Source organism: Diorhabda sublineata, chromosome 1, assembly GCF_026230105.1.
Source record: "Diorhabda sublineata isolate icDioSubl1.1 chromosome 1, icDioSubl1.1, whole genome shotgun sequence".
Lineage (NCBI taxonomy): Eukaryota > Metazoa > Arthropoda > Insecta > Coleoptera > Chrysomelidae > Diorhabda > Diorhabda sublineata.
This window is the reverse complement of record NC_079474.1, coordinates 31,031,756-31,050,183: the sequence shown is the minus strand read 5'-3', so window position 1 is coordinate 31,050,183 and position 18,428 is coordinate 31,031,756. Positions and strand designations below refer to the sequence as shown.

Here is an 18,428-nt window from a genome sequence, read left to right as displayed (position 1 = left end):
ATTTATTATAAAGTTACAATAAGTGTTCAAAATGAGTACCATTCATTTCCATACAATGGTATAATCTATTTTGAAATGCCTCTCTGACATTGCTTAATACGGCTGGATTTAATTGTCGACATTCATTTTCTATCCTCTCTCGTAAATCATCCAGAGATTCTGGTTGGGTATCATAAACTTTTGTTTTTAAATAACCCCATAAAAAGAAGTCTAGGGGTGTTAAATCCGGTGACCTAGGTGGCCACTCCATCATCTGCCCCCTTCTACCTATCCAACGAGCGGGGAATGTTTCGTTTAAAAATTGTCGGACAGACATAGCATAGTGTGGGGGAGCTCCGTCTTGTTGAAATACCAGTAAATAAAGGTTATATATATATATATATATATATATATATATATATATATATATATATATATATATATATATATATATATATTAGGGTGGCGCAAAAGAAACGACTATTTTTTTTTGAATCTCGGATCAAAAAATGTTAGTTTTTGATGTTTCAAGAGCCCTCTCCAGGTCGCTCCAAATTTTTTTAAATTTCGAAATTCGTTGAAAATCAATTTTTTTTTTCACGTTGTATAGTATTATAGACCAAAAAGAATAAGTTTCTGAAAGTTTCAGTTAAAAATTTTAATATATGAATCAAAATACACGGCATTTCTTCGAAGCCTTAAACTTGAGTCACGAGTTCTTAGAAACACATCCTGCAACCTGGAATTCGAATCAGTCCTACTTAAGGAGTTTGAATATAGTTCTTACATTACATATACCTGTAGTTAATGACAAAGCTGAACGTGGTATTTCAGTAATGCAGGAGTATCTACAATTTGTAAAAAATGACGATGAAATGCAGAAAGTATTACAAGTTGTCGTGGAAAATTGTTATATCCCAATGCAAATAAAATGAAATTAATACGGACTTTGAATAAATAATATATAACATAAAATATATAAATAAATAATATATATATATATATATATATAAATAATAAATAATATATGATATCGATCTAAATAAAGTTAAAATCGGTTATAATTTAAAATTTGATTTCAGAATTAATAACAAATTTCATTGAAATGCTATTAAAATGTTGTAGTTGATTAAATAAAATTATAAAATTAGAAAAAAAATTGTGTTTTTTTGTTATCCTTGATTTTTAGTTCATCTCGTGGTGTATTTTTATAGATTATTGTACCAAATAAAGGAAAAAAAATTTAATTTTAATATTAAAAGGTCGCTCGAAAAAATCTAAAGTCATTTACTAATAAATTAAAAAAAATTATGAGCGACCTTTCAAAATTAAAATTTTTAACTGAAACTTTCAGAAAGTCTATATAATTATTAAAATTATACCGTAACGAGAAAAAAAATCGATTTTCGACGATTTTCGGAATTTAAAAAAATTTGGAGCGACCTCTTAAAAATTTTTTTTGAGCTGTCCTTTGGAGATGGCTATTAAAACATCAAAAACTAACATTTTTTCATCTGAGACTCAAAAAAATAGTCGGTTTTTTTGCGTTATCCTAATATATATATATATATATATATATATATATATATATATATATATATATTTATTTATATATATATAAAGCTATGGGTCCGATTTGGTTCAAAATTAGCATACATGGCTTTTTTGGCGGCGTATTGATGTTATTAGAGTTTGGTTGAAAACAAATGAATATTTCGAGGGGTCGCAGTGCAAAAAAGTGGTTTTTGACCTTTGCTCACCTTTGCAGGTCAAACGAAAAGCGACTGAAAAATGAAATTTCAAATGTAGGTTCAATTAGTTGCGAGATGATTTCCTGTCTAAGGTCGAAACTTTCCATCTCCACCCCTCTCCATTTTATGGTCATTTTTGTTCTATTTCTTAGTTTTTAGCCAGAAAAAGTTTAACTAGAAGGTTCGAACTTCGCATGCAAGTAGGGGTGATGTTGAAGAATTGTCTTTCTCAAGTTCAAAGTTTTCTTCTTCAGTTCTTCTAGCACAAAACGCCCGAAATCATTTTGATCGTTGTAATTGTTGAACTGGACTGTCTCCTATTTAATGAATAATACGAGTATGATAGTTGTTAGGGTGATTTTTGTTCCTTCCCATTTTCGAACTTTCTTGTCATTATGACAATTTTTTCTTTGTTGTCAATTGGAATTGAACAAGAGGTTTCGAGACCACCGGGTCTATTGAAATTATGAATTTTCATTTGAGAGAGAGAGTTAACTTGTCAAATGAAAAGTTATCGAGGAATAGCAAATTTTCCATATAAAGAAATAAGATTTAGAGTTGATATCATTTCCAAGAAATTCATTTTATGGAGAGATTTGTTTATTCTACATGCAACGAAAAATTCGACTGTCCTGATGGAGCTCTACTGCTCACGACTTTTTTTTTTAAATACAACCAGTGATTTCATGAATCAACAATGAAAACCACATATACGAGAAAGTTGTCCAATTTTTATTTAATTTTTAGAGAACGATCTTATCAAACATTGAACAACCATAATGACGCCTCACATATTAAGGTATTAATTTACACAAATAATATAAATTTTAAGTATTTAGTTAGCCTACATCTGTGAATAATATTCATGTACAGCAATGGTCGATGATTCCATCTATCAACAAAATTCAAATCGATAAATTTCATTCCTAGGATGTGGTCGCTGAACCATTTAATTATGATGTGGGCTAGAATTTTTTTACTTACTTTTAATTCGGAAACATTGAGCTCTTGATTTACTTATCTAATTCTTATTGTAGAGTTCGTGGGAGTTTGAGGATCCATTCTAACAGCACATCTACCATTACCGTTACAGAACCCATAAACAAAAATGAGGTTGGCATATTCTATATCGAAGGGGTATAAAATATCAAGAATCGTCAAACGTTCAACTTCTAAAACTTTTTATATTTGCTCGCATTTCCATTTGGTACTATAGAGACAATGAATTATCATCATAAAATTCTAATTACATACCAATAACATTTATTAACACATACATGAAGTTTGACTTAATACAAAAACACACTAAAGATACAGTTGAATTTATACATTTATATAGATTGAGTTGTAAAGCTCTCCATTGTTCAAGCTTTGTATCTGGTTATATTATTCCAATTTCAAATAATTTCCATGTTAAATATGAGAGATGCAATATAAACATTAACATCTAGTTAAAATTATTCTCACATTAATGAAGTTGAGGTTGAGAACCAGAAATGAGTTCTGATAAGATTAAGATATGAAACTTTGTACTTACCAATAACTGTAAGATGGATGAAATGCGATAAATGGGGCGTAGATGAGACTTGACATTCATATACACCGGAATCCCTATGTTGAGGATACTTGATTTGAAGCGTCCAATCTTCAGAATGAGGCTGATGGATGGCCCTGAATCTCTGATCGCTTGTATATGTATATCGACCGACTGTAAGGAGATGCACGTCTCTATGTCTCACCCACGACACCTGCGGAGACATCTGCAAGTAACATTTCGTTCTGTTGCCTAATGATACAAGCAAGTGATGGAGAGCGAAGCTGTAAGTGATTGATTATAGCATGCTGTGATTTGTTTGGAATTAGTTTCCACATCCTGGACTATATTTTGATGAATTTGTCGAAGAAAATAAAACCAGAAATTTATTTTTTCCGTGGAGATTAGAACGTTTGACAATTTATTTCTGTTGTTAGGTAAAAAAATGTCACTTTTTAAGGAGAAATTACTTAGGGAAAAACACGGAAGCAGAAGTAGATATCCAATTTTAGGATATTCTATTATTCAATGAAATGACATTTCCTTTATATCGAAAGTAAAATTATTAAATAAGCATAGCATGAATGTCACGTTCCTCAAACTAATCAGTACAACTGTCGAATTTTCTTGTGTTGAAATCTACTACACGTTCAAAACATTTTATAAGCTATTCAGCGACCGTTGGTGACTGTTTAGTATCATCTAATCTCCCTAATATTCAACTAAGAGTGTAGCAGACGATTTTCGAAATGAATGATATAGATATGAGTTTCACCAACAACCTTATTGATAGATTTTCTACTGTGATATGCATAAAACAGGCGGCGATTCTTTGCTGTTGCTGGACGAATGGTTATGTACATTCGGAAAATTTAACATATTTTTCAGTAACTACAAATCTCTTGTTTATATCATTCTTTATTTCCTTGAGTTTCACAATTAATAACAATACTGATTCTTCAATATCATCTAATTTCACTTGGCTGATTTCATCAATTCGATAAGCTACTGCAATCCCAAATATAACAACAACCTTGGCCATTAAACAAACATCGAGGGCATTATTTGAAACATCACTAATTTGTGTTGCTTTATTAGGCTTGTAGCCTTTTCCATTTTGTTCCAGAAATGTAATTAGTTTGAAATATTTTGGAATGTCTACATTATTATAGGATAGTAACTTTTAATTAATCAATAATTCGAAAACACTGTTGATAGCTTTTGTTGTTGGATCATTTCGAAAAATGATCCAATAACATCTTCCATTCCATGAATCTTGAACACGCAGTTTCGTAAATTTTTTTTGGCGATAGCTAGCAATAATTTTTTCAACGCTACTTTGGCTACTTCTACTAATTTCGGTGGAGTCAAGGAAAACTCAAAATCAAATATTTTTCACTTTATAGTATCAACAAGAGCTTTTAAACAACCTCCAAGTTCACAATTTTGCTATTTGCTATAATTACAACATAGCCTACACATTTCAAAACTAAAATTTCCCATATGATTTTCCATTATTGAATCATCACTTTTCTTATCACAGAAAATACTAGATGGAGTTCATGGTTCCTATTTGAAAACTTGAATTTTTATTTGTGAGGTTACGGTTCACCATTCCCTCTAATCAATCCAAGCTCTGTCTTAATAAAATTAGAATTTGATAAGACAAGTAAAACAGCTTCAATAGGATGTAAAATATCAGTGAATTGTCAAAGCGAGTCTAAAAATATTTTATTTTGATAGCTACAATGAATTGTATAGCTGCAATAAGCAGTTTGGGATAAAGCTGTTCTTGCCTATAAATGTGTCTCATATTTATAAAATGAATTGTTAGAAGTTTATAGATAGAATTTTTTATATTTACTTTGTGGATTGATAACCAAGTAATTGCGTTTATAAGACTCAAGTTTTGACAAATAAAATCATTTGATTAAACATTCATCACAATTTCAGGACAACCCAAATTGCTAATGGTTCAAAATAATGATTATTGTGAGATGTACAGACTAAGACAATGTTTCTTGCAGATCCTGTCGTTCGTTCTCCTCCTTTTAATGCTGTTCCAACAGTCATGATTACTGACTTTTCCAGTATGCCATTGAAACATTCAGTACTATTTTTGACTCACTCTCGTGTTCTAATCGCTTTTCCTCTATTCCAGTCTGTCGACAAATCTTAGCTGTTTCATTCTCCATCTCAATTTTGAGGAGATTTGTTCACTCCCACAATAGCATTTCAATGGATAATGTCTGAGTATGTCTTGGACACAGAAAGTGTGGAGAACGTTCCCACAGAAGAAGTCAATTATATTTATTCCGTCTCTAGAGAGCACTAGATGACATTTTGCAAAATTTTGTTCTAATAGTCATACAAATATGAATAACGACCATCATATAACGTGATTTCCAGCCATACTGGATGTCCTAAGAGTAGTAAAGCAAATCAAACATATCAGTATCTTTGAAAACTTAAAATACTGTGCCATATCAGTAACAATTTTTCAGAGGAAATACCCTATATTTTATTGCATATTTGCTATCAGCTTAACTTCCTCATTACAATAATGAAGGGTTGTGATGTGTTCTACGCGCTTTAAAAAGCTATAACCAATTTTTCATAAAAGTTCAATATCCTGTACAATGTAAGAGCATCCTCTATACCTAAAACTATTAGTTCTTGAGATATTCTAATTTTTCTGCGCTAAACAATGAGTATGAACCTCTATCTAATCATTTATCAGATGATTTTGAGTTGACCATATCACATGGTGTCACTTAATGTGTGGTGAATATGTTGTAGATCATATTTTTTTAAGAGCATTGAAATGCTTAAACATGTTAAAAGCTGTGGTTTTTGGATGGTTGGTGCGCATGCGCACGCTAATCAATAATTAATGGTAAAGTATTTTCTGGAAGATGGATCTGAAGAAATGGTCCAACAAAGTAGCCATCAAGGTCACGATATTTCAATAAAATGAATTCATTTTTCTTGGGTTACATTAATAATAAAGTCAACCTAATTCCAAATACAAAATAGAATATAAGATATTTCATTTTAAAGAATGTAACTTTGATAAATCACGGTATTCTGAAGCGCCCTGAATAATTTGAAGACTAATGATGGCTATCATCCCTCAAATTTTCAAATGTTATGTTATGATAATCATGGAACCAAATGCTATGCTAAAATTAAATGAAACACGAAAATCTTTGTTTCAATCAAATTTCATTTTTCAAGAATACAACACAATTGGCCAAGTAGAGCGTCCCTAGTGAATATGAAAAGAGGTAGAAACCGGGAAAAGTTTATTTGAGAAATACCCAGAAGTTTGCCCAATCAAATAACTGAATAGAATGTCCTACAGGACGAACAAAATTAGATGAAAAATCACTGAACCGTCTAGAAAAAATCACTTATAAATGAATGAATTCTTAGATTAACTTTCAACTCAACAAATATTGTCTGAAGTTTTTTTATTTGAAAAGTGAAAAGAGTTTTTTTATATCCATACGAGACTTTTCATATCTGGTATTTTCATCAATATCTTATGAGCAATTTCTTATATAAAAAGTGTGATACATGCTCTGTGGACATAAACATAAAAATCAAATCATGTATAATTTTTCTGATATTCATTTTTTGTGTTCACCCCAACCGCTAAGGGTTATCAGCACTTTACCTTAACATTATTCTACTGAAACTTACTCCTACTATTTTGTTCCACCTTACACTTTCTCTACACATTATTATATAGTTTAATACCTTTTAGGTATTTTATTGTTCGTTGGATTTAATCTAGAGTTATTAGATTATCGTTCATTACACTGCAGATTTTGTTGTTTTTTGGTCCAATTCACATATCACTTGATATTCTTTGGATATTTTACATCCATGAGTGATTCGGGTATGGCCAAGTTTAAGCCTTGCTATTAAAATTCACTCTAGCCGCCTAGATGTTAACGGTAGTCTACGAATTGTGGCTCAAGGTTTTTGAGATTATTTTGTTTGCTATTCCATTCTTTTTGGATCTTTTTCTTGATTAATTTTTTGATACATATTCTATAACCAAAAACGTCGCTTCGTGGGTAGCTAACTCGTTGCCGTCAATTCCAATATAGTGGGGAACCATATGAGGCATAAAAATGATAAAATCTCGGGACCCACGGCCAATCAATGAATCTGTATAGCAAGTATTTGACTGCATTATTGAAACCTCAAATAAAAATAATTGGCCGAACTCGATTACAACAATTTAATGTAAAATGAGGGGCGGAAGGGGAAACGAATGTGAAAAGAATGTTTGAAGTGAAGAAATCAATTATGTTTGCAGAGTAATTAACTATTTACATTATTACATTATTGTTGTCGTCGTCTATCTCGTTGATGTAGATTGTAGGTGAAGTATTAATACAGCTGTCACCATTGTATTCAAAGCAAGATGTACTCTAGTTTAATCCACTTTTCCTGCACCCACAAAATGATGCTCTACATCCTGATTTACATTCGCAAAAAATAATTTTTGTGGTCGCTGCGTCATTGGTATAAATATTTCGCGTTCATATTTCCAACCCCATTCTTATGTCAATATTTCTTTTTCAAGCCAAAAATACTGTGTTCAAAAGCAAAAGCAGGTATTTTTGGCAATTGCTTTCAAAAAAAAGTTATATCCTAATATATTAGGATCTTACATTTTTGCGAGGGCACCTTCTAAAGCAAAAGTAATGCTGTCATTTGGTGCTGAATTTAATATTAAACCACCAAATAGAAAAAGACTACTCGTTGGTTTAATCAATTTAAAGAAAGTGGAAGTTTGTGTAAAGGCCGACCGCGTGTGTCAGTAGATGATGTTAGACGGATAGCAAACAGTTTTGTTCGCAGTCCAAGTAAGTCTACCAATAGAGATAGTAGAGAACTTGGAATACCCCAACCAACTGTATGGAAAGCTCTGAGACGGCGTTTATTGTACAATCCCAACTGTTTAGAACTCGTGCAGGCTCTAAACCCTAAACACAAAGAGAAGCATCTCGAATTTTGCGGTAATGTGCTAGAAATGATGGAGGTTGCACATTTGTACAGCGTATCATTTTTAGCGATACAGCAACTTTCCATCTCAGTGGAAATGTCAACAGACACAATGTTTGCATATGGGGTTTGCACAATCCACATGCAACATTACAATATGAAAGAGACTCACCAAAGATAAACGTGTTCTGTACCTTTATCACGTACAAAGGTTTTGCGGAAAGAAATGTGACTGGAATAACGTACCTAGACATATTTGAACAATAGCTATTCCCCCAAATTAGGTAAGATCCTCAGGTCTTCATTTTTCAACAGGATGGAGCTCAACCCCATTGGCACCTCGATTTATGAATGAATCCCTCCCTCAGCGCTGGATTTGTCGCAGGGGAAATGGAGATCTAGCTCTACACTTCTGGTCACCGAGATCTCCTGATCTCACCCTATGTGACTAATTCTTATAGGGTTATGTTAAGCAAGCTGTTTTCGTGCCGCCTCTACAAACAACTCTGAACGATCTGCGGAACCGTATTACTGCTGATGGGCACTCAATTATAGCAGATACAATTGCTCGTGTGTGTGATGAGTTTGAGTTTATATATATATATATATATATATATATATATATATATATATATATATATATATACGTCGAACTCCGATAATTCGAATTCCTCGTTAATTCGAACTTTTGCGTCGGTCCCTTGACATTCCTATACTAACACATGTAAACAAACCTCGATAATTCGAACTTTTGAAGTTCGAATTATCAAAAAATTCGTATTTTCTGTGTTAAAATTACCGAAAAATTCGAATTTTTGGCGTTTAAATAATTGAAAAGTTCGAATTTTTGATGTTCGAATAATTGAAAAACTCGAATTTTTCTTGTATAAATTATGTATGTACATATGTATTAAAAAATTCGAACTGTTAGTGTTGAAAAAAATTGAAAAATTCGAATCTTCAGATTCTAGGTAAGACGACGATATTTTGTAAATGTGAAATATGGGTGAACTGCAGACGGCGGCTGGTTTTTCCCAAAAACCGGCGCGACGATTTTATTACTGGTAGAGCTAAGAAAGCATTCCTAAATAGTTTTCTAGTTCGAACTGCAATTAGAGGACGAATGTATGAAACGACTGAAAAGAGAATAAGAGCTGCTGGGTTTTCCCCAAAAACCGGTGCGACGATTTTATTATTGATGGTACAGTTTGAAGGTGCAATTAAAAACGACGAGTTCACTGGACGGATTTAATTGCACCTTCAAACTGTAGAGAAAGAGAGAGGGAGCAAATTGGAGAGAGACAAAGTGGAGTAAAGAGCAAACGTGGTGACTGATTTTTTCTGAAAGAAGGGCGCCAGAGTTTTATTGATACCTGACGACTTTTAAGAAGGTGCGTATTTAGATGGTGAGAAGAGATGCTCTCGCGCCGCTGATGGCTACCACCACCCTCTTATAAAGCAAAGGTAAAACTGTCAGAGCCGACATTCTCAATTGGTTTTCCATTGAGTGCGTTTCGGAGCCAGTTTCTAAAAGTTTTGCTTCGTGTTGCCGTTTACGTTTATTTCATGATGTGTGATTCTGCTAAAAGAATGTACAAAACTCTGACTTTAGCAGAAAAAGTTGCTGTCATAAGAAAAGTTGAAAAGGGCGTGAAGAAGAAGTCGAAGATAGCCGAAGAGTTCCAGATTCCTCGCAATACTCTTTCGACTTTTCTGAAGAATAAAGAGAAGATTATCAGTGACTTTTCTCAATCATCTCAAAGTAGAAAGAGGTGCAGAGGACCAGAAAATGAAGGCGTGGAAGGATGTGTCAAGAAATGGTTCAAGCAAGCTCGTGATAAGAAAGTTCCAGTGAGTGGGCCAATTATTCAAGCAAAAGCTCAACAATTTGCTAGCAGTTTGAATTGTCACAACTTCAAAGCTAGCAATGGTTGGCTGCGCAATTTTAAGGATCGCAATGACATCGTGATGAAGGCTGTCTGCGGCGAGAAAGCGGACGTCGATATGTCAAAAGCGGAAGAGTGGATGCAAACGAAGCTGCAAGAAAAAATCAAAGAAGTGGAGCTTAGGAACATTTTCAACGTTGACGAGACTGCTCTTTTCTACGAGTGCACGCCAAACAAGACTTTCGCCTTCAAGGGAGAAGATTGCAGCAGTGGGAAGTTGAGTAAACTGCGCGTAACTGTTCTTGTAGGAGCCAACGTGGACGGCAGTGAAAAGCTTCCGCTGCTTGTTATTGGAAAATCTGCTAATCCACGTTGTTTCAAAAACGTCAAAACGAAGCCATGCGAGTATCAAGCTAACAAGAAAGCTTGGATGACTCAAGATATTTTTGAAAATTGGCTCCTTAAGTTGGACAAGAAATTCTACAGAGAGAAGAGAAAAGTGCTGATGTTCGTGGATAACTGCAGTGCCCACAATTCCATTCCGGATTTAGAAAACATCGAAGTGGTGTTTTTCCCGCCAAACATGACGTCCGTTCTTCAACCGATGGATCAAGGAATCATCAACTCTTTCAAGATTCACTACAGGTCAATTCTAGTGCGCGAGGTGTTGGACGAGCAAGTTACACTCAGCAAAAACCAAGTGAAGGTCAGCATTCTGCAAGCCTTGAGGATGTGTGCAGATGCCTGGCGACAAGTAAGCGCAACGACGATCAAAAATGGATTTAGGAAGGCAGGATTCATCCGTGGCGAAGAAACTTCAATCAAGTTCGAGGAAAGCATCCTGGAAGAGGCAAAGCTGGACCAAGATTTCATCAACATCGACCAAAATGTAGCCATTTGCGGCGAACTATCTGATTTTGAAATTTTGAACGAGGTCCAAGGATCTACGGCTGTGGAGTTATCAGACGACGAAGAAGAAAATCAAGAGTAGCTTTCATCCTCAGTAGCTCCAACTCCCAATGAAGCGCTGGAATTTTTAGCAAAATTGAGGGAATTTGCAGAGTCGCGACAAGACGTTGATGAAGATATTTTCGCAGCGATCAGCAAAATCACTCGATTTGCTTCAAAGGAAAAAATCGTCAGCATGAAGCAATCTAGCATAGCTGATTTCTTTACAAAAAAATAAATATATGTATTTTTTTTTTATTTTAAGATAAATAATCGGTCCTTTTTAGGACCAAAAATTCTTCAAACGTATACAAATTATTATTTTAAATAAATAAACTTGTTATATACCCATAACATATTTATTTATTTATAAAATGGAAAGATGCATCGAAATGCATACATATATGTATGTAAATGTGCACAACTCCGATAATTCGAACACCTCGATAATTCGAACTTTTGCTACGGTCCCTTGCAGTTCGAATTATTGGAGTTCGACTGATATATATATTTGGTGGAGAACCTGATTTCATGGCACTGAATGAAATAGGATCTTATTGCGTATTTAGTTGGATTACACATTATATAGACTAGAACCTGATGTACACCATATTTTTTGCTTGTGTATACACTACGCTTTTCTGGTAGCCGGAATTTTTCTGATAAATGATTCGAAAAATTTTTAATACATACAATATTTCTCATAATATAATGCATGTATCTCACGAACACTAGAAATATCCACAACCTAGCTGGCACTAGATAAGAATTTGCTGTAATAAACTCAAATCCTCGATATTCATCTATTTATTCATAGATCCATTCGATTATTTTTCCATTCCTTCATTCATTCACTTATTTGTTCAATCATTTATCTATTCATTTGTTTATTTATTCAGTTATCCACTTTCGAATGGGAGAATTAATCAGTTTATAAAACCGCTTACGATTACAATTGTTATTTTCCGACTATCGCCTGAAATATCACTTGATTTCCGCTGAGTCTCTTTCCACCAGCAAATACATTCGATCAGCATAAAAAAGTCATTGATCAAAGTCACTGACGACCCATCAAGAATGTGGATTTCAGTTAAGAGTTCTGTCCAAAAAGATTACACGAAAGAAAGAAATCGTCGCTTCAACTTTATCAAGAGAGTTTATTTAAACTGTATCTCGGAGCACTTGCAAGTAACTCGGGATAAATGATATCGATATAACCGTTTCGGGGTTATACAGATCGAGGTCCGCTTTACCAATGGAATAGAGAATTTGTCCGAGAATAAAATAAACTGAAATGATCATGGTTTCAAAGAAAAATAGAGTTTTTGCTCCCTCGATGGTTATTGTGAAAATTTAACTGCATTAAATGCTGTTAACTATTTAAATTCTATTTGAAATAACATCCTCCCCAACTAATTACTATCGTTGTTCGTGGAAATTGTTTCTTGAGATCATCAGACGTTTGAATTTTTAACTCCAGTTGCAATTGTCCCATGATTTTTTAAAATCCTGTAATATTATAGTGCTTAATAGAAATGGACTAGGATTTACATGGATTTACTTTATGTTAGTATGCCACAGTATCTAACTCAATTTTAATTATATTTGGAATTGTAACTCTTATTGGAAATGAATTTGAAAGGAATCTGCACATCTTCAAATGATGCCTGCAAGTGTGCAAAAATTATAAAATGAAGCTTTGAAGAAATAAATATATTTCCAAGGAAGTGAAAAACACGCTTTGAAGCCACATCAAATTAAAAAATTAGAAATATATTTTTTAAATAAGCTTAAAACAATAATAGATGAAAAAACTATTACTATGAAAAAAGCGTCAGCCGTTCGATGTCCGAGAAATTTGGAACAAAGCGCTCCACGCGTTTTCCACAATATTGTTTTAAGTTTATTAAAAAAAAAATCAGCTTTATAGTTTGATTCGCTTTAAAGCCGCGTTTTTTGGTTTTTTTAAAACTTTTTTCATTTTCCAGTGTTTAGACCGATTTATTGTCAAAAATAATTTTTAGTCATCAGTATTTTAAAACTCTTGCAGAAGGTGAACAACAGTTGAGTAAAATTTAATCTGATGACACTAAAAAAATTTGTAGTGATAATTTCTGAAAAAAAAGTGGACACTTGCATCGCTACGGATCAACTAGTTGCCTTAATGAAGAAATTTGGAAAAATTACTGTTCCACGATAACAACGTTTTCTGTCAATTCTTCACAATGAGATTATCAGGAAAAAAATATGATGCTACTGATAGATAAACTTAAAAGTGAGAGATGAACACAGAAGTGACATTCGTAGACGTCTACAACAAACGAAATAATTCAGTAATGAAACGAATTGCTGATGATGTCGATTTTATGGCATACGTCGCAAACAAGACAAATTCACAGTTCGCCCATTATTCACAATTGAAAATCTTGATGGCTATATTTTGGAGATATTGACGGTATTATACTCTCATTTGTTTCCAATAATGAAGAATTGGATAGCAGACAGCGCTTGGATACTTCTTTTCAAATTATAATTTATTTTTTTCAATATTTATAGTGCCCATTCACTCTAATTTTCCTATAAATTTATTACTTTGTCCAAATTTTCATTGAATGTGAATTTTAAAGCTCTCCTTTTCTGTAATTCACTTTCAAATTTTGAAAGTATAAGTTTTATTGTTAAATTTCAATATAAGACACATTGGAAATGAGTTTAATTCAAACCAAAGTATTAAAGGGACTAGTCTCTAAACCTCTTCTCCAATACTTTTTTAGATGGTCTGAAATTCAAGGTTCACAAATATATATAACATTATTTTCTAATTCCTATTTAAATAATTTGTCTTGTATTTAACCCAATTAAATTATATAGTTACATATATTCATCAATAGAGCGTTTAGTGTTTAAAATTAGCTCGTGTACTCGTATTTGAAATCAATATATCAATTTCCGCTCATTTCACAACAGTAATTTCCTTTCCATTGCATATGGAAAATATAACTTTTGACATTGCTCATGTGCTCTTCAACGGATGAGAACCTTGGTATCGGATTGAATTGTCAGTTGAATTTAAACAATAATCGAAGGAACAACTTCTTAAATACACACTTTTGTGGTAAGTTTTGCCAATGAGTTACAGGTCGTTAAATTGTTTTCAATAAATGAAGGATTGAGACTCTTAGAATGCGGATACTTGTAGTCTTATATTCTCTAATAAAAATTTCACTTGCGTCAACATTATATTACAAACAAGCCGAAATTTAAATTTTTGTTTTAAGATTCTTCCCTCAAAGATGAGCAACGTTTTAGTCAGCCTACTAAAGTTGATGATGACTAAATCAAAGTCATAATTGAAAAAGATCGTCACATAACTATTCGAGAGGTTGCGAAGAGGGTACATGTATCGCATATAACAATTGTAAAACACTTTAGCTAGTTAGGTAGAATTAACATTTGCGATATGCACCTTAAACGAAAAGAATTATCCCTGATGATGAAAAATTGATCCTGTACAGTAAAACTATTATTTTTAGAAATAATGTTTTATTTTATACTCCAAAGCCAAAATTATTTTGCCGCCAATCCAAGAATAGCAACAAAACCAAAAAAAAGCATGGGTAAATTAGTCGAAAACATAGAATATAGTGAAGGAAGTTAGAAGTTCTAAAAACCATTAGGAAAGGGAAATTCAGTAATGTAAGATACTGAAGAAATTGAGAAATAATCAATCCAATCCAATATGAGAAGCATCAAGAACTATAAAACGATGGAAATGAACAAATGATACAAAAAAACAAGCTGTACAGAAGCTAAAAAGAAATAAGGCAGCGAGGTATGACAATGTTATATTGAGAATTCTACAAAATTTAGGAATAAATATACAAACGCTAACAAGAAGAAATTTTGACAGATTAATACATAGGTATTATTTCATAACTTATTGGGAAGGTGACAAAAGAGATTGTTATAATTATAAAGAAGAAATAATCCTAAGCGTGTTAGTGGATGTTAGCGGAAATATACTGAGGTAAATAAAAGGCAACCAACTAGAGAAATCGCAAAGCGGCTAAAAGAAAAGGAAGAGATACTTTAGTACATGAATTTACATTAAGAAAGGGATGAGAAAATTAAAAACTATACCTCGGTTCTATAAATTATCAAAAATTATTTGTGCGCATCCGAAGATGTCAAATATAGAAAAGACAAAAACATACGATACTCACAATGAATGTTCCCTTTACATTTTATTGTGAGTTTTCCTAACTGAATTCCGAAGTAACAAAATCATATATTGTTCTACTTTGTTCTGATATTTAGTACAATTTTTCACAGTAGCACTGTGATCATTGTTTCAATGCTTCATGAACTGATTTGTTGTGCATATTGGACAAAGGATTGTGGTTCATTGGTTTAGTTTCATTATTTAAATCTGGTTACAAAATTATATAAATATAATTCATTTCAGCATTAACGTTGTTGATTTGATATAACCAAAGGAAATCTAATTCTACACTGCAATTTGTATAAAAAAACAGTTTTTCAGGCTTAACACGATAATTATTATTATTGAAAATATTACTTGAAATTATCAAGTTTTACTTATTATTCTTGAGAGCCAGTAACGCCACTATGGATGAAAGTATGCTTTAATCAGATTTTACTCAATCAGTTTGGTTAGGAATTTCTATAACTCACAACCTATTCAGGTTGTTGTCATTAAATACAAAATTAATCAACAAATCTTCTGCAAAATGTTTTTCTTTTCATTTCTTTTCAAGTATGCCATCATAACTTTCCAATATATTCCTATCTAAGGATGCGAAAAAAATCCATTAAAATCTAATACTTCCGCATTTTAGAAACGGAGGCTTCACCGTGAAATTAATGCAAGGTAATCATAAGTTTAGAAAAGGAACCAGTTCTACCATTGCAGATTTTGGCATGTTTAATTAGGAAAACGTCAATTTCAGACTTATTTATATAAATTTGTGTTTTAGTTTAGTGAAAGTCTGTTGAACCAAGTCTGAAATTAGTTTTGGATTTGCACAAATGCGTTTAGGAAATGTTTAAATGAGAAAACTATGTAGATTCCACAAGCTGTTTGATGACGGATCATTTCATTATCATTAGAATTAGATTCTGCAGAGGTTAAAAGATATTCTTGTCAATCGAAAATAAGTTTAACTTGTATTAATATATATTGTGATTAGTTCACGTTTTGATATATGTTTATAGATCAGTAACGATGAATCATGATATCAATGACAATAAAAAATACTGAAGAGGGAGAAATTTCTTGAAAACAGTACAGTTTTCCCAAAGGCAAGGTCAATGTTAATCATTTCTATGCAGTCTTGGAAACGGGGCTTCTGATTCAGTCACTTCATCTTCATGTGAAGCTATTTTTTCTATTCACAGCATAACATTTGAAAATTATGTTTTAAAAATACATAGTTGATTGCCAGAAAATCTTCTTCTTCAATAATATTAATACGCTTGCTACAAAAAATTTATTAAACAATTGTTACAAACACAATTATTGGAAATGAATGAGATGGAATCTGTTAAAAACAATACTTCAATTTTTCACCCTTTTTAATGTTTATTAGTTAATAACCAAGAAAATAAATAATTTCATGTGAACTTTTCTATGATTATCTCAAAAAATTCTAGATTAGTACGATTATTATTCAAACTTCTGAGTAGATTTTTATAAACAAATAGAATTGAGAAAAGTTTCTTGATTAACAATGGCATAACTTTTTGGAAAAGTGAAGAAAAATTAATATATGGTGGAATTTTTATCATTAATATATCTAGAGTTCATCCCTTTTTTTGAATGCGACATTTTATACTCATAAATATATTTTTCAAATTGGGCATCAGCGCGGAATCCCAACAGCGTGAAAATAGACAGTCCAAATTTTTCTGATAACATTTTCTTCTCTCACAAATCTTTATTGTTACAGATCCTATATAGTTTTATCTTAATTATTCATGTTCATCCCTTATTTCATCTGTTTGGGTAGAATACCGCTTCCCACATACATGTCACTGTTTTCAAAATAAGAAAATCCCAATATCCTTTTTTTTTTCTTTGGTTTGCGTTCACAATAATTGCAATTTCTTCGTAGAAGAAATACGTCTTTATCAGAATTATATTGCGCATCGAATAATCCATCGTCCACAATTTTCTGGGCCTTAATACATAACTCAAGGTGCAAATTCCGCTACGTAGAGGACTATCCATAATCCTTGGAAGACTATCTCAATGATGTGACTGCTGATTATTACACCTGTGAAGCGTGTGGAATGGAAAATGAAGATTAAGATCTATCCTATATATTCTGGAAGGAGTGGGATAAGTATATCCAATGTGAACATTGAGCATTCCGAGATTCCCTTGTACCACAGCAAGAAAAGGCAATAGAGTGTATATATGCTGAGCTTTAAACTTTTTATTACAGCTCTACTTATTTTATTTCTCAAGGCTAAGATTATTTGTTCTCAATGGATCGATTTTTTTCATCAGCACATTCTACCAAAAGAAATTATTTTTATTTCTGCTCATTTAATAAGGATTTAAAAATGTTTTTCTACAAATCTCTCTTCGTTATGTTTCTCTTAATGCTGAATATAGAACTGAGAATTGGAATAAATTAATTAAATCTCAATTTCCACTTTCCATTTACTAATAATGGAACAACTTTCCTTAATATTAACAAGCTTATATTAGCTCGGTATATATGTAATAGATTCTTTGAAGTAAATTTTTAAACAGTTTAAAACGGCTTAATTTAGTAGTATTGTCAAAAAGACAGCTCAAAAACCACTTATCAAATGAAGGTTACTCAGTTTAGATATTTGTTCAAATATTGTATTTATTGTATTAAAAACATACTTTAATGGCAAAGCAAACTGAAAATTATAAAAAATTTTTTTAGCATTACAAATAAAGAAGGGTGACTGATGAAAAATATCATTCTACTACAAAAAAGGGTGAGATAACTTTATAGAGACTCCACTTTGTGACAATATCTGTTCACAAAAAATATTTACATCAATGAACAACGAATCTTCTATGCTTTTTTACATTGATACGATATATATTTGTTTTTGTTATAAATGATGATAAAGATGATGATTTTTATTGAAGCAACCACCCGTACATTCAACTCAATCCAAAATAAATAGTTCTCAGGAAAAATTTTCAGATGAAGAAACGAAAAAAAAAAAAATAGTTTTTAAATGTTATCACACGAGTAGTTTGTATCACTAATAATTCATTGCAACTTTAAATAACATTAT

At 32.2% G+C, this 18,428-nt stretch overlaps 1 protein-coding gene across 2 annotated transcripts in view; it reads right to left on the bottom strand.

Moving 5' to 3' along the window:
* LOC130447763 (lachesin-like) overlaps positions 1-18,428 on the bottom strand; it is a 399,219-nt gene that overhangs the window by 43,078 nt on the left and 337,713 nt on the right. The window contains exon 3 of one of the 2 annotated variants that reach the window (XM_056784763.1): positions 3,268-3,478. In XM_056784763.1, the coding sequence (XP_056640741.1) occupies positions 3,268-3,478 (211 nt within the window). Of the gene's footprint in view, positions 1-3,267; positions 3,491-18,428 lie in introns of both variants that reach the window. The other variant, XM_056784755.1, reaches the window with a different exon arrangement.